This window comes from Furipterus horrens, unplaced genomic scaffold (assembly GCF_987537825.1).
Source record: "Furipterus horrens unplaced genomic scaffold, mFurHor1.1.pri manual_scaffold_2, whole genome shotgun sequence".
Taxonomy (NCBI): Eukaryota; Metazoa; Chordata; class Mammalia; order Chiroptera; family Furipteridae; genus Furipterus; species Furipterus horrens.
Window position 1 is genome coordinate 43,059,189 of NW_028327172.1, and position 18,209 is coordinate 43,077,397.

The following is an 18,209-nucleotide window of genomic DNA, read 5'->3' on the forward strand; positions in this document are numbered from 1 at the left end:
TGTTATTATTTATTTAAAAATATTTATTAAGGTTATTCTATATTTGAAGTACTCTGATAAGAATTTGATATAAGGCATTGATCATAAATATACATTCTTATTCTTACATTTAAAAGTATATCCTAGGCATAAATATAATCTTTGTAGAATTTTTAAAATTTAAATTAAGATAACAGTAGGTCCAATATCTACATGTGTTCTATTAATTAAAGATTTCTTCATGATAAAATATGTCAATGAAAAATATTTTTCTTAAAATAATTATTAAAAATTAAAAATGATATATGTAATGTAATTGTAAAAATAACTAATAAAATTTTCTAAAGATTAGCATACCAAAAGACTAATAATATTTCACTTTCTTTGGTAAGAATATGGGTATATATTTTTTATTGCATTAATCAATTGCATACACTAAGAAAGAAGAAGTCAAAAAAAGATATGTATTTTAAATTAAGTTATATATTAAAGATATTGAAAAGTATAGTCATTTCTTTGATCAAGTGTTTTTTGAAAAATCCGATGATCTCCTTCTCTAGAATAACTGCTTTCATCCCGTCATTATAGATAAGGTATATATGATCTATGTATTGCTGATTTCTTGCCCCTTTGAAGACTTGCTACATACAAATTTCACAATAAACCCTGCATTCCCTATGACTTCCAACACACTCCTCCCCAGGATACTTGAAGAGAATCTGGAAATCTTTGACTCTCCTTGGAATGGCCAGGAGTAAATATGAAGAGACAATTATTTGTTTTGCTCCCAATTCTCTTTCCTTAAATAGCATGAAATAAGCTGACAATGTTATCAGTCAAGGAATGAATTCCCATGCTATGCACTTCCCTACTTTGTGTTCCATTTTTGTCACAAAGGAGAGAGCAAGGTGAATCCCAACCTCTTGGGCCTGTGAGACCCAATTATATAATACAAGATGCTTCAACACTGCCTTCTCCTGGTCAGATGTGATATACCAGGCCCCCCAGGAACTGAGAGAGATTGTCCTAAACAAGGATGTCTGCTCTTTTGGCCCTAAACTTCCTTCTTTGCTCTAGGGAGTAAAAAAATTCTCTTAGGATTTTTAAGAGGCTGATGAACTTTGGCCATCAGGGAAAATTATGATAGAAAACACAAATCTTCCATACTCGGGACCAGCAAAGAACAACCATCTGCTACGCCAGCTACTTCCCACTGCTATTTCTGGTTAATGAGTAAGTGGATAATAAGAAATATGTACTATGTCAAATGGAGATAAAAATATATCTTTAAGTAAAAACATAAGTAAAGCCATAAATGTAAACTCCAGAAAAAACATTCCAAATCATAAAAGTAAAGAGTAGGAATTTATTTTTGATAGAATCTGAATTTGAACTTGTAGAAAATACAATTTGAGAACAATGAAAGAATATGCTTCGCCCATTGTCCTTTACAAGATTACAAAGGGTCCTAATATTTGAGAGGGGGGGATAGTTAATTTTTACGAACCAGGGGTATGGACTTGGGGAGGATTGCTGGGGGAGGGGGGTGCTGGGTGGAGGGGAGCAAGGGGGAGAAAATTGGAACTGTTGTAACAATATAATCAATAAAAAACATTTTAAAAAAATTGAGAGGTTAAAGACGATTAGTAGCATATTATCGGACAAGTTCAATAGAGCTGAACATGTTATACTTGAAAAAGAGAAGATCGTAAGTGACTTGAATCTTTGTACTTTATATCTGAAGCTATATAATTCAAAAAGGGAGATGCTGGTTAGAGGCTACTTGTTAGCTCAATATAAAGAGGTCTTCCTAAGAAAGAGAGCTGTACAATAATTAGAATACATGGAAAGGTATTATGTAGAGTCAGCAGCCAAGAAGATATGCTAAAGAATTCTGTTCAGAGAGAGTGATTTGGTAGAATAATCTCCAAAACTTTCCAAATTTAAAATTTATGAATAGTATTGTTGGGGGCCAATGACTAACTCGGGATAACATTTGGAAATGATGAGTTTATTCATGGAGAAATGTATCAAAGTGCTTAGTAACAACACAAATAAATGGTTACATCAATTTGACTTAGATTTACACAACTAATTACTTAAGCAGCATCTCCGCTCTCACTTTAAAAAATATTTTTATATGCATACTCCCGTCAGGGCTAAAACTGAACTATAGTTTGCTGTTTGTATTCAGTTACTGGAAAGTGTAAAGTGTTCACAACAACAAATTTTGTATTGCAATGAGAATTTTGGAATCTTCTCTTTCTGTCTCTGTTGCCTCCCAAGTCACTTACACCTGTGTTTGTCAATTATTCTCCATGCAATATCTTGGACAACTCTCAAAGAGGCTCCCTCCCTCCTATTTTTCTTTCTTCAGGTTTTGCAGGAGATGAGAAACTAGAACTTTCTGCTTCCCTTCAGCTGTAAGTAGCCCTGATTTTTATATAATGATTTATCTCTGTTGACACTTCTTCCTAAGCCTCCAGCCTCATTTACTTAACCTTACCCCCAAACACTTCAATATCTTCCTCATTGCTTTCCTGGTGAAACATCCAAGGTCTCTTTTTACCTACACCAGGTACTCTTTAGCCCTCTCAATTTTATTAACTAATATTTTCAAACTGTTCTCACTTCACTATGTGGAAAAGAGACTGTGTGAGGAGCTATGGGTGCTTATCTAAGTGAGAAATGTATATATATGACTTGTTTCTTGAATCAGAATTGCCATGGTAATATACAAAATTAAGCAGCTGTCAATGTCTATCTTGATGGAGGCTGGGTCCTGCATCAGTGTTATATTTGAAAATTTCTTAGTGGGAAGGAAGTTCAAGGTAAGGAAAGGTAGTTTTATTGGTGGAGTCACAATACTATAAAGCCTTCAATCAATAGTTTATCAAAGAAGTGGTGGTGTGTTCTGTAGAAATACCCAGCCCTGCTAGTCTAAAGTGATCGAAGGGTAAAAATAAGAGAAGTGAGAAGGAGAAAAAAGTGGACCTCAAGGTATTTTGGATTTTGGTGTTTCTCTATCTAAAGTTTCATTCCAATTTTTTTTCTTATTTCCATGAACAGGTTAGAAGAAGAAAGAGAAGATAGAATGAGGGAGGAAGAACACCACTAAGCAGCCCGATCACATTGGCCTCATTGTCAGCATGGTGTTCAAGTACTCCGTTTTCAAACTACGGATATTACTGAGTGTGGGCGGGTGGTCTTGCTAACGTGTATGTATAATGGTGAAAGTCTCTGTGAGGCCAATGTCCATTATCTCATTCATTTACAAAAAATGCTATATAAGCTGATGAAGTTGATTCTCTTATTTATATTATTCAATATTTGTGTGACTGGTTGAGAATAGGACATACATGAGTACAGAGAATAACAGTTTGCCAAATTTTGCTCCCTTGTTAGGAACAACATTTATCTACCATGCCCATTACAAATGGCACCGTGTTTATGCCCTCTGTGTTGATCTTTATTGGGATCCCTGGCCTGGAAACTATACAGAGTTGGATTGGGATCCCATTCTGTGTTATGTACCTCATCGCTTTGATGGGAAATTCTCTACTTTTGTTCATTATAAAATCGGAACCCAGTCTCCATGAACCTATGTATATCTTCCTGGCCATGTTGGGAGCCACAGACATTGCACTTAGCACCAGCATTGTCCCCAAGATGCTTGGAATTTTTTGGTTCCATTTGCCAGAGATCTATTTTGATGCTTGTCTTTTCCAGATGTGGCTCATTCATACATTTCAAGGTATTGAATCAGGAGTCCTGCTGGCTATGGCTCTGGACCGTTATGTAGCAATCTGTTATCCTCTCAGGCACGCCACCATATTCACGCAACAACTAGTCACTCACATTGGAGTTGGGGTGGCATTACGGTCTGCCATTCTGGTAATCCCATGTCTATTGCTCATAAAGTGGCGTCTACAACTTTATCAATCAAAGTTAATATTTCACACTTACTGTGAACACATGGCCCTTGTGAAGCTTGCCACTGAAAACATTAACATCAATAAATTCTATGGTCTCTTTGTAGCTTTTACTGTTGGTGGCGTTGACTTCACTTTGATCACCTTCTCCTACATACAAGTATTTATTACTATCTTTCACTTGCCCCAGAAAGAGGCACGTCTTAAGGCATTTAATACATGTGTTCCCCACATATGTGTCTTCTTCCAATTCTATTTTCTTGCTTTTTTCTCCTTTTTTACTCACAGATTTGGATCTTATATTCCATCATATATACATATCATCTTGTCCAACCTTTATCTACTCGTGCCACCTTTCCTCAACCCCTTTATCTATGGGGTGAAGATCAAGCACATCCGAGATAAGGTTGTTAAAAAGTTCTGTTCCAAAGACCAAGCTTGACATTTAGTAGAAATATTTCCATCTACAGATTTAATGGCTCATCTAACGGGCCAATGTGATCTAGAAATTCAGTCAATGGTTTGTAGTATTGTCATGCTTGATGAATAAATTAAGAACCATATAAATGATGGTGTTAAAATTCCACAAGTTATTGTCCTCAAATCAAGGCAGTTAGAAGAAATTGAGGTAAATACACGAGCAGATAAGGTGCTGAGAGACTGACTGCTTAGCTATACGAAGAGTTAGAACACCAAACTTTCCTTATCACTTGAGGCCAGGTCTGAGGGTAAGAGACAATGTGGAGATCCTTCTACAGATGATAGTGGAACATAATACTTATATTACTTTGTACTTAGGGCACCAAGATCAACCTCCTTTATGTAAAATACAAGTCTCTACATTTTCTCCAACTATTTAAAATATTTTTTAGTGTTTACTTTGGCCCATCAAAATTTATCTCCTCAATATATCTTTCTTGTCAAATATAATCTGAGTTTTATCTGAAGTAAACATCCCCTTTTTGAAGCCTATCTCTATTAAGTAATTCATGCTATCATCATATTGGTGATTCTTATGACATAAAATATGTTTGTTCCAACAAATATAAAACTAAAACATACAATATGGTGCTTATTTTATATTGTTCTCAAGTGTTTATTTAACTCTTCATCTGTATGAAAAGCAATTTGAGAGAAACACTTATATTTTTACTTTTTAATGAATGTGAAAGCAAGTTTTAGACTTACTATAGTCAATATTATTCTAAACCTTTGCTTAATTATTTTCTTGATTCAACAAATAATAACTCTTTGACCTAAGAAGGAAGGGTGTCTAAGAAACCTAGAGAGAAATTCCAGTGGCTGGGATCTTCACTCTATTGGTTTTCCAAAGATCATTTCTCTTTTCTTAATATAAAACAAAGTGTATTTTGTTGTGCATTAAGATACTCATATACTAATAATAATACTTCATAGAGAAACTTTATTTTGCAAGTTCATCATAAATGAGAGAAAGTAGTCAAATGTTTGCCAAGAATATTTGATAGAGAAAGCAGATTCCAATTTGGTAGAAAGAATTAATTAAGGAAGTTGGTTATATGCATGAATTCTGTAGTTAAAGTGAGCTTGGTTCAAAATTTCATTTTTCCAGTTCTTATCTATATGCATTGGAAAATAATATACTGTCATAAATTCAGCTGCCTAATCTATAAATATGGAAGAATAAATAAATATGGGAAGTAAAGATGGTGACTGTCATAGTCTAATATAATGAATGTCATTCCCTTTATAAGGAACTTGATTACTGGTAAGGACACAATAGAAATTATCATGATTATTATTATCATCATTATGTTCATCAAGCAAATCCTTATCACTCCTGTTTTTCTGTAGTAAAAATATTTTGTCATTATTTTTCCAATTGTTTGTTAATATCACAATAAAATGCATTTAAAAATACAAATTGTATCCTTTTTCTGACCCAGTCGGTGGCCACTGTTTATTGAACTGGACTGGTTGAGTGCAGTGTTATCTATATTTATACCTATATCTGTATCTATGTATTTGTGAGTGTATAGTCAAGTTTGCTAACTTTATGTGATATTATTTTTTCTAACCTTACATTTGTTTTCACTTTTTGATAGAAGTGTGTTAAAGTGCCCACTATGAATATGAGTTAATCTGTTTCTCCTGTTAGAGTTGCTGATTTTTTAATTTGTGTATTGTTAAGCTATGAGTAGTTAGATAATTTCATTTTCTGAGTGCATAAAGATTTAAAGTTAATTTATCTTCCTGACTGATTGACTTCAATCACTGTAAAATATTTCTCTTATTCTAGAATTGCATCTTGCCCTAAAGTATCAGTTTTGTTATTTTCTACTAATCTTTCTTTTAGTTCACTAATCCTGTCTTCTGCTCTATAATTCTGCTTTTCTGATTTATTAGATTTAACTTTTGTAATTTACAGTTTTATAATGCTTATCTCATTGATTCTATTTCTCTATTTCTACTTTCTCTTTAATTTTAATTCTTAGTACATTCTATTTCTTTAGGGAAATTACCCCTCTCTTTATCTTCATTGATCTATCATTTAACATCTATCTATTTATTGCTCATTTGTTCCTTTACTTTCTTGAACTCATTAAACATCATTACTTGAAAATTCTTTACTGCTAATTACAATACATACAGGCATACTTTGGATATATTGCAAGTTCAGTTCTACACCACCACAATAAAGTGAGTCACAATCATTTTGCTGGTGGAGGGTCTTGTCTTCAATTTATAAAAAAAAATGCAATGCCTGTGAAGCACAATAAAGCAAAAGGCAATAAAATGAGGTATTTCTGTACAATGAGTGTGGGTACATTTCTATTTATTGTTTTTCTCATTTCTGAACTCGTCTTCTGTCTTTTGCCAAATCTAGTAATTTCTGATTGGGTGTTAGACATTAATATTTTTAAAAATTATGAAAATAAGGTAAAGTTATATTTTCCTCCAGTGATAATTCCTTTATGCTGTGTGATAAGCTTCCTACAATATTTATCAATTTAATCTATTCAAAAATTTGGCTGAGCTGGAGCTTCTTCTTCCATTTTATTAGACAGTGGCAGTCTTTAATTGTGGGCCAGGTGTATAATCCATGCTCTAGACTATAATCCTTGTGTGTTGAGCAAGGCAAGACTGCCATAAATTCCCTATTTATTTTCCAGATGTTCTCTGCTTACTTCTTTGGCCTCCCATCCTGTGAAGTTTTGGAGTTTAGCAATTGTCTCATATGAAAACTAGAATATTATCAGTGTTAGGTCTTCAGTCCTCCTTTCTCACCAGGATTGAAATCCTTCTGTTGCTTCCTTTATTCCTTTGATGCTTTGCTAGAATTTCAAAATATATGTTTTTCTGACCTTCAGAATTGACCTTCTGCTAGGAAAATTATATTCCTTGAATTCTTGCTTTACCCCCAGAAATCGCAGATGGCTTTTGGCAAATGTGGCTTTAGAAAATCAGCTTTCTCTGTCCTCTGAAATCCTCCTCTCTAAACTTTTATTGCTTCAGAATTTCCCTCTAATGTAGTTTAAACTTTGTAAATGTACATTATTTACTTATTCATTGGATAAACTTTTGCCTCTATTCTCTCCTTTCTACTTCTATTGAATTATAATTTGGATTTTATAAACACAACATTATTATTTACCTTATTTTTTATACTAAAGATTGTTATGTTTAGAAAACCTTGCCAGTGACAAAATTTATATATCATATTTAGTATATATGAAATTGCGATGCTTTTGTATATGAAAAATTAATTATCAAGCTAAAATCATGCCATATCTCATGAAAAATACATAGAACACTTTCCTTTGAATAACTGTATATGTACTTAAATTGAAACAATATATTTTATTATATAAAACTCCAACAATATGAATACCTTCTTCTTCTGTACTCTATCTTCAGTCCATCATTAGAGTTGAATGTGATATTCAGGCTTTATTATACCTGAATATATGTAGAATTATTTTAAATAAAAATTAAATTATGTCATCAATATTGTTCTCCAGCATTTCGTTCATTTACAGATATTTTGTAGACAATTCTAAATTACAACTTTTGGACTTCTTTCACTTTTGAAATGTCAAACATTAAATATTATAGAAACATCATAAGGTAATGGATATTTTCTCTAAATAAACTTAGTTTTGCGTATATATGTATACACATACATATTTCTATTGTAATGTAAACATTTTAAATTTAATCTTTATTACATTTTTCCCATTATCATTTAGTCCTCTTACACCTCCCTCCCCCTAGCAATTATCACACTGTTGTCCATGTCCATGAGTCCTTTTTCCTTTTTGCTCAAGCCTTCTATCCCCTAATCTCCCATCCCTTCCACTAGCTGTCATCTCCTCTCCATCTACAAGTCTGTCTCTGTTTTGCTCATTAGATCAGTATGTTCATTAGATTCCACATGTGAATGAAATCATATGGTACTTTATTTGTCTTTCTCTGACTGGCTTATTTTACTTAGCATAATGGTCTCCATGTCCATCCATACTATTACAAAGGGTAAAATTTTCTTCTTTTTTACTCTATATGTTAATACAAATTGAGTATATGTACATATTGTGTACATATATATGTGTGTGTGTGTGTGTGTGTGTGTGTGTACAGCCTAATCTCATTAACTGCTACAATTATGTTCTGTGAAGTCACTGCAAACACTGTTATTAGTAAAGTTAAACCATTTTTTCTCTGCAGTAAACAGCATTAAGTTCACTTGAGCCACTAGTCACATTTTCATCAATCAGTTAATATATAATCTATTTGTGTGTTTTTCTATTTAAAGACACATTTTAATATATTAAACATATTTAGTATTTCTTAAAAATAGTTATGTGCAATATTTCATTATAATAAAACACTAGCTGAGAAAGGTTTAGTGTTTTCCTGATCCTGGGTTATCTGGATTTGCCTTTCACAACACTGCTATACACTGTACTTTATTTAATTGCCCATTATATCATGAACCCACACATTTAGCCACTTTTCCATTTTTCCATAGCTTCATCACAAAGTAGGCATATTACTTCAGTACTTTATTTAGTACTTATCAGAGTAGCCTCATATATAGATGAGTAAAAAGCCTCTTCCTTTCACTGGTTACACAATATTTTGATTCATTAACATTGAGCTTACAAACAACAGCCCTGCAACTCATACCTAAAGGAAGTTTTTCTAACACATGTGTTTTTTGCCATAGGTCATATTGTAGGGGCACCAAATATTCCCTATAAAAAGTTTCAAAGGTCTGCTAAATATGTAAATATGTAGGGGCTTCAGATGTTCTTTGTAAAAAAGTAGCAAGGACTTGCTAAAAAGCCTTGAAAAAAGGAATGTAGGAAGGAGTGTAGCAATTGGTGATTTACAAGCTAAAAGGACCTCACCTCAGCCTCTATCACCTTCCATTTACTTGTGTCTGGTTTATAACATTTGTGAAGGTTGTGCTTTGCAGAATGTCTAGCCCTTTGAAGATAGATTGCTTCGCAGGGAGTTCGTCCCTGGCTGAAGAGGTATGCTGCTGCCGGAGATAATCTTATAGCCTTGCGAATTTCTGTTCCTGTTACTGCCAAGACATTCCTGCAGTCCTGCCCATCCCCCTCTTCCTAAGGCTGTTTCCCGTCAAAGAAGAAACAAAAGGGGCCTCACCAGTATATAACCCAGCATTTAGACTCCATTGTAGGTTGGAGCATGTTAGAGACCAGCTCAGAGTCTGCCCAACTCCTGGCCATTATTAAAATCCTTTGCTTACTTTATGCACTGTTTCAGAGTGTTCAATCTCGCCTATGTAGCCATAACAATATTACAGCCTTGTGCTTAGAAACACTAGTCAACCTTTCGGCACTATGCTTGGGGGCATTTGTTTGAAATAACCAAGGAAGAGCATGAAATGAGAAAAACATAACTTGAATAGCTCACAAAAAAAGATATTTACTTACAATATAAGAGCTAATACAAAAAGGCAGAGCATCACCTTGCTCAACCTCAACTGGGAACATGTACACCGGGCAAGTCTAATTTTTGCTTCTCTGTTCATGATTAGTAATGATGGTAAAAATGTTGTGGGTATTGATTTTGTCATTTTGAATATGAATTCACAAACATAGAATCTGCAAATAATAAGAATCAATTATATATAATATATAAATAAAAATTTGCATAAAAACGTGCATATCCATACAATGCATTGATTGCTAATTTCTAATTTTAAGTTATCAGTTTAGTTATAACTTAATTAAAATAAATTGTGAATGTGTAAGCATAGCATTTTGACACTAACACATATTAATCACTTCTACATAAACTTCTTTTTCACTATTATTTACTTGGGCTCATTTCAGTCTACTGTGTGTTCCATTCAGTTTTTATTTTTTTTATTTTTTTATTTTTTTGGCAGAGCCAGGTGAGACTTTATTTTGGGGAAAAAGGAAAACACTTGATTTGGCCTCTAGTCAGGGACATGGGGAAAAGGCAGTAAACTCCCCCACCCCAAGGGCGAGCTGAGGACTGGGTAGGGCTGAGCTTCAGGTGGGCCTCCTGTGCCCTCCACCCCCCTGCGCAGCAGCAGCTCGGAGCCCATCAGCAGCAGTCATTCACTTGGGCAGGACATCAGATGACTCAGACACCAGCTTCCCATCGCGGGTCTCAATCTTCTTCACAACCACCGTCTTGGAGGAGCTGGAGCTGGTGCGGCTGAAGGAGCCAGAGCTCCCGCCAGAGCCCAAGCTGGTCTGGAAGCCCATGACGTAGTTGAGGTTGCTATAAACTGGGCTCAGCGCACCTGAGTAGCCACTGGTGGTCTTGGTATGGATACTCATGTTCTGCATCCCAGACTCCAGCCAGCTCTCCTCGCCCTCCAGCAGCTTGCGGTAGGTGGCGATCTCCACGTCCAGGGCCAGCTTGACTGACGTTCATGAGCTCCTGGTATTCACGCAGCTGCCGGGCCATGTCCTGCTTCGCGGTTCTCAGAGCAGCTTCCAGCTCAGCCACCTTGGCCTGAGCATCCTTGACGGCCAGCTCACCACGCTGCTCGGCTTCAGCGATGGAGGCCTCCAGGGCAGCCCTCTGGCCTTTGAGGCCATCAATCTCAGCCTGGATGCGGCTGATGCTCCGATTCATCTCAGAAATCTCCGTCTTGGTGCGACGCAGGTCATCCCCATGCTTCCCAGCCAATGTCTGCAGCTCTTCATACTTGATCTGGTACATGGTCTCAGCCTCAGCCCGGCTGCGGTTGGCAATCTCCTCGTACTGGGCCTTGACCTCGGCAATGATGCTGTCCAGGTCCAGGGAGCGGCTGTTGTCCATGGACAGTACCACGGACGTGTCGGAGATCTGGGACTGCAGCTCACAAATCTCCTCTTCATACAGCTGCCTGTAGAAGTTGATCTCATCAGTCAGTCCTTCCAGGTAGGACTCCAGCTCTACCTTGTTCATGTAAGCTACATCCACATCCTTCTTGATGAGGACAAATTCATTCTCCATCTCTGTGCGCTTGTTGATCTCATCCTCATACTTATTCTTCAAGTCCTCCACCATGCCCTGCATGTTGCCAAACTCCGCCTCCAATCTCAGTTTCTCCTGGGACAGTGTTTCCAGCTGCCGCCTAAGGTTTTTGATGTAGTTCTCGAACATATTGTCCATGTTACTGCGAGTCGTCTTCTGCTGCTGCAGAAGAGTCCACTTGGTCTCCAGAATCTTATTCTGCTGCTCCAGGCTCCGCACCTTATCGATAAAGGAAGCAAACTTGTTGTTGAGGGTCTTGATCTGCTCCTTCTCCTGGTTGCGCACGGCCTGGATGTTGGGGTCCACCTCCAGCTTCAGGGGGCTGAGCAGGCTCTGGTTCACTTGGACGGCTTTGATGGACCCTATACTCCCCGCTCCGCCGAAACCTCCAGCCAGATTCATGTTGGCGCCCAGGCCAACCCGGTAGGCGCTGCCCACCCGGGAAAAGGCCGAGGAGCTGATGCTGGGCCCACTTGAGTATGAGCGGCTGCTGAAGGCCCGCGGGCCAGAGGTGGACACTTTGTAGGTGGTCTTCTGGGTCATCCTTGTGGACATGGTGGAGGCTGGAGTGGAGGCAAGAAGGCCAAACCAGACAGAGGTTCAAGAAGGAGCCAAAAAGCTGCTTCCTCCATTCAGTTTTTAGTGTAAAGGAATTGAGGGGACACTTATGAGATATTATAAAAGCTTGATTATTGAAAAACTCAACTTACACAAAATTTAAAGTACCCAAACCAATTATACTCTTGTATAAAATGAAGACACTGCTATTGCCTTGGACTAACTCAGATAGTTATTCTTACTTACAAACCTGATGTAATATATATAACAACATTTTATTTACTGTATCTATGATAAGGATCATTTGTATTATCGTTAATTAATGTCATAATTTAATATGGAGGTTTCTGTGGCCTGCCCATATTTATTAAATTTCCCTAAGAAAGAGGAGGAATACATTGTGAAATTTTCCACTGTAACTAGAGCAGATTAATTACCAATGATTTGCAAGTAGGTTCTTTAGGAAATGGGCTATAAGCAAAGAGGACTGATGGAAGAAGCAGGGATTCTGAAATAAAGAAGTACCATTATAGGAAGCTCAAAAGAAAGAAACTGATCAAGGAAAAGGAATCCAGCAAAGGCAGAGCTGCTAAGGAAGCCTGAGCTTCAGGGATGTGCATGGGGGATGAATGACAAGAGTCACAAATAGAAACTTGGAGTCTTTTAATTAAAAATAAAAACTAATTATTAGTTTTCTAATAACAGAACACTAAAAGAAAAACTAAAAGGTAACAAACCAAACATTAATTTTCATAATTAAATATTTATGTATATTTAGAACACCATTAGTGGAAATGTCAGAGAAGGAAAACTCTGATTCCAAAAAACCTCTGCTGCCTTGCGGCATACCTCTTCAGGGGAAAGGCTAAGGGAATAAACCCCGACAGAAAATCCGGAGCCGGAGTCCCTAAGGCGGTTTGACGTTGTAGTCAACACCGGCAACTCCTGCGGCGCACCTGAAGCCAAGCTGTATTGACTCCGTCTTTCCCTTGGACCGTTCAGCTGCGAAGAGAGGGGGGGTCTGCTGCATGGGCAACAGCAGACCCTCCATATCACCCTGCCCAGGCTCTGTAGCTTCAGCTTCACTGGAGAGGACACTCCAGCGTCATCGCAAGATGTCGATTCAACACGGGAGGAGACAGATACCGTGTCACTCCTGAGTCGGACTGCACAACCATTCTCGGCGGTGCAGATAGACTCTTAAGAAGCTACACCATCGTCTCTCGAGACGGACGGCTGCCGACGACGACGACGAGTGGAAATGTGTGACAATTTGCTTCTTCCAATCTACATAGCTTAACTGCAGTTAAGCTCTGCTGATAACTGCATGGTTAGTACATAGTTGTGAATAAGTGACAATATTCAAAGTGAGAAAAAGAAATCTTAAGATTGATACTATTTTTTTAATGATACTTTTTTTTAATTTTGAAAGGATATCAATTTTTTTTTAAATCAAGGACTAAGGAAATTCATACTTGCATTTAATGACTGAATTGAATTCCTTGTTGTTCCAGTGAAGAGGATGAGACTTAGAAATAAAACACATGTTCAAAAGAATCTCTAAGCTACAGTTCTATCTTCAGTCTAGCTACTAACATTTTACTTTATATCTCTGTGCTTCAGTATCCTCTCTTAAAAATGAAAAACTTTCTCAAACTGTCTTTAAAATCCCTATATGCTGATACCAAGATTGAAGTCAATTGACAGGTCTCATGACCATCCTAAACTCTTCTGTATTCACTACAATGTACAGATACATGTATGTTGGGATATAAAGTAGGATATATAGAAATGTGATAGCTAATTCAGTGTCATGTTTACCAAATCTTTTTTATTAAGCTGCATAAATCTAATCTACCTATATAATGCATTCTATTATACGAGACAGAATGGACTTTGTGGACACTTTTGCTCAATTAAAAGTAGACAGGTATAAATAACTCAATAGTCAACTTGTGATATATAATAATATCTTAATAATATGTAACAATTGCTTATGATATATGGTAAATGTACATATGTATAACAGTTACATGCAACAATAAAATCACACTCTGAACTAGAATTCAAAATACATGGATAGTACTAAGAATTTAGTAATTACCTGTAAGTACCCATTGGCACAGTATGGAACATAACTCACTTTATATACATTATATTTAACTTTAACATAAAGAAATAAGATCAGTAACATATTCTCTGGCTATTTATCTGGCTTTGAAAAACTAAATTAGAAAAATGACTGTAACTATGCCTTTAACCTAATAAAAATTACATATAAATTTATTATTTCTGCTACAAATCATTATTAGTTACTCCTCTTCCAAATATTGCCAACCCTTCTCTAAAACACATTAACCTCTAGTACCATGTTTAGTGAACCATCTCTGGATTCTGTTATGAATCTGTTGGGTCTTGACACTGTAAATAATGAGGTTCATCAAGGGTAGAAAAAGGATATAGATGTTTCCGATGAGGACATGGACCACAGGTGAGATGCACTTCCTGAAACGGTGCACCCATAGTCAGACCGATGATTGGAGTATAGAAAACCAGGACAGCACAGATGTGGGAGACATTGGTCTGCAAGGACTTGAGCCGTTCTTCCTGGGATGCAATAGCCAAGAGAGAGTGCAGAATCAAGATGTAGGAGATGAGAATGAGCACTGCATTCAAAAGCAGAATGCAAAGACTAAGGCTAAGGCATAGAAGCTGTTGAAGTGAATGTCAGGGCAGGTCAGCCTGAGGAGGTCCTGGTGCAGGCAGAAAGAGTGGGAGAGCATTTGGGGGTGACAGTAGTGGAAAAACTTCAAACGAATGATGACAGGAAGGATGGACACAGCACTTCTCATCGCAATGGTCACCATGAAATAAAATATTCTACTATTAGTCAGGGTGAATGTGTATCTCAGAGGATGGCAGATGGCAGTAAAGTGATCAAAAGTCATGATGAGAAGGACTCCACACCCTGTGCTGGAGAGACCATCGACAAAATAAGTCTATGCAATGCAGGCATCCAGGCCCGACATCCTGGCTGAACTCCCACAGGATCCCCAGCACCGTGTGCACTGTGCACAGCCCCATGCACAGGTCAGTGAGGGCCAGTGTGGCCAGGAGGTAGAACATGGGCTGATGCAGGTTCGGCTCAGTCCAGGTCACATGCAGCACCAGGAAGTTTCCCAGAAAAACTGTTATCTAGATGAAGGAGAAAGGAATTGAAAATCAGGGATAGTACTGGTCTGGGTCGGGGAATGACTACTGAGGAGTTGATAGAAGAAGCAGGGGAAGCTGGGGAAGCAGTCATGAAGGTAATTTTTGAAAGTAATTTTCAAAGTACAATAAATATTTATGCACAGTTTGTTTGTCTGCTGTTGAGGATGATCAAATATAGCGCACCCACTGTAAGTATAGCACAGGTAAAACCAATTGTAGAGTTCTGTGGTTGCTCAAGTGTGTGGGAGAAGCCACAGCACAAGATAAGTTCACAGGAAACCTCCTTAGTATTACATCTCAGAGGTTATAGAAGCAAGGCAATGTCCTCAACCTTTTAGGCAAATAAGATCATTAACTTCCTTCACTTTTAGTCTCTCTGGGCCACTATACCACACACAGCAGGTGACAGTGACAGTCATCTGCTGTGTGTGGTACAGTGTTCTGCTATTCTGCTGTTCTTGAATCAACCTCAGGAATGCTCTCTTCCTTACCAGTTCTTCTGTTCCAGGGAGTCAGAAGGCTCAGATTTGTGAGGAGTAAGGAGTATTGTGAGCCAGGTGACCTCAGGCTTCTGGGGGACCACTATTCCCTCAGAGTGGATGATTCAAGTGAAAGATTCACTTGAAATCTTGGTCACTTCCAAGCTAGTTTTCCCCTGAGATTGTGAGGAATAGATAAATGGAAAGCATATTTTCTCCAGAGTCCACACATCTTTTCTAATCTTAGAGCAAGGAGAACCCACTGAACTGACTGAAAAAATCAATACTAACTTGAAGGCAAAAGATAAATAGCCAATGGGAAAATAGAGTATCAGAATTCTGAGGAATTTTTCTTAAATCTCTTTTTATTAGATCTCACATATACATGAGATCATGTGGTATTTACCTTTTTCTGACTGGCTTAGTTCAGTTAGCATAATAGACTCCAGATCCATCAATGTGTCTCAAAAAGTAAGAGTTTCTTGTTTTAACTGCTATATAGTATTCCATTGTGTAAATATACCACAGCTTTTTTATCTACTCATTTGTTTATGGACACTTAGGCTGTATGAACAAAATAAATTAACGAAATAGAAGCATAGGCATAGATACATGGAAGAGACTGGCAGCTGTGGGAGTGTAAAGGGAGGTGGGACTGGATGAAAGAAGGTGAAGGGAGTAACCAAAGAATATATATCCATGACCCATGAACACAGACAACCATGTGGGGATTGCCTGGGGGCGGGGGGTGGCAGGCTAGGTGGAGGTGGGCAAAGAGGGGAAATGTGAGGACAATGTAATAGCATAAAGAAAACATATAATTTAAATAAATAAATAAATACATTTCCCTTTAAGTCTGAAATAACATACATGTTTTAGGCTTATTTATAACTTTCTCCTAAATTTCACTTTTATATTTCACTTCATTCCTTCTCTGAACCTCAGAGAAATGTGTTTCCTTTCCAACACGTATGATATAAAGTACCATGTGAAAAAGGTTTTTTAAAAATGCTACAAAAATGATACATAACAAAGTGCTAAAGCATATCTGTGAAATACATTAAATTAAAATATATTCTCTTCATATGTATTGAATTATTGACAAGTATATTAAGTTACAGATAACTATTCTACTTAAATTTAATTTTTTCCTCCAACACTTTCAATAAATCTTTTTTAATAGAAAAGTTTCAAGCATAGCACAAAGAAAATTTTTTTCTGAATCATTGAGAATAAGTTTCATAACTGATCCCCATTACTCTCACATTCTTCAGTGTGCAATTTCTACAAAGGCAGGCTCTTACATAACAGTAATGCAACCATAAACTCTTAAAATTTAATTGACACATCTCTACCATCTAATTTTTAGAACCCATGCAACTTTCTCCAATTATACTATTAACACAATTTATGGTTGAAAAAAATCTAGTTTCAAGTCATCTGTGTGCGTTAGTAGTCCTGTCTTTCTAGTCTCCTTCTTTCCAAAAGTTCTGCAGACATTTTTTGTTTGTTTTGTATAACACAAACTTTTGAAATTTATAGGCCAAATATTTATACAAAGCCCCTCATTTGTGTTTTCTTTGGGTGTGCATCCTCATGGTTAGATTTATATATACAAGCCTTTCATGAGTGAGGCTCTGATCATCCCATGTATCAGTTCATGCTGCATGTGGTATGAGTTTGTCCCATTACTGATAAGGGTCACTGTGATCATTTAATTAAGGTTATGTCTTCAGGATTTGTCACTATAAAGTTACATATTTTCCTTTGGCATTTGTAAGTATTTTGTGGGAGAAACTTTGAAACTATGGAAATAACTTATAGTTCTTATTGTTTTCTATTCTATTCAATAGGGAATTAGGAGTTACTATTATTTTTTTAAATGTGCAGTTTGTTCCAGATTTTGCCTGTGAGAGCACCATAATCTTGCTTTTGCATTTTTGACACTTGTTTGTTATTCTTTCATCACTTTGATTTTTGGTTCAACAGTATATGTAGGCCAGCCCTGTAATCTTTTATTTTCTCAAAAAACTATGGCTCTTTTTCTTACCAATTATAATTTACAAGCAAAAATTTACATGCTAAATAGGACATGTCTATTAAGGATCAATGCTCCAGATTCTCTCAGAGAATTGAGCTAGAATATTATGTCTATATTTATTTCTCTGTTAATTCTCATTAATTATGGTAATTGTGTTCTATAAAGTTTCCACAAACATTGAATTAGTGAATACAGAACTGTTGTTGTTAGGAGAAATACAAGTTAAGAGTTTACAAGCCTTAGTTCCAACATTTTTTACATCTAACGGTATTTTGCATTTAATAACAGTTATGATAAATGTTACTATGGTTTATGTAAAAGTTCACTTACCGTCGTCGGCAGCCGTCCGTCTCGAGAGACGATGGTGTAGCTTAAGAGTCTATCTGCACCGCCGAGAATGGCTGTGCAGTCCGACTCGGGAGTGACACGGTATCTGTCTCCTCCCGTGTTGAATCGACATCTTACGATGACGCTGGAGTGTCCTCTCCAGTGAAGCTGAAG

General features: G+C 36.8%; 1 protein-coding gene and 2 pseudogenes across 1 annotated transcript; 1 reads left to right on the forward strand and 2 right to left on the reverse strand.

Annotated features, from left to right (window-relative positions):
• The first annotated feature begins 3,402 nt into the window (after window positions 1–3,402).
• On the forward strand, window positions 3,403–4,353 carry LOC150018339 (olfactory receptor 52A1-like). Its single transcript, XM_090267725.1, has one exon. It carries the CDS (start codon window positions 3,403–3,405, stop codon window positions 4,351–4,353), a length of 951 nt encoding a protein of 316 aa, XP_090123851.1.
• A 5,959-nt stretch (window positions 4,354–10,312) lies between these two features.
• LOC150018340 (keratin, type II cytoskeletal 8 pseudogene) lies at window positions 10,313–12,035 on the reverse strand (annotated as a pseudogene).
• Window positions 12,036–14,329: 2,294 nt separating this feature from the next.
• LOC150018341 (olfactory receptor 51V1-like) lies at window positions 14,330–15,191 on the reverse strand (annotated as a pseudogene).
• Between the last annotated feature and the right edge of the window lie 3,018 nt (window positions 15,192–18,209).

Bases quoted from the DNA above. Each gene is read 5' to 3' on its own strand.
- LOC150018339 (XM_090267725.1), top strand. From the start codon at position 3,403: ATGCCCATTACAAATGGCACCGTGTTTATGCCCTCTGTGTTGATCTTT.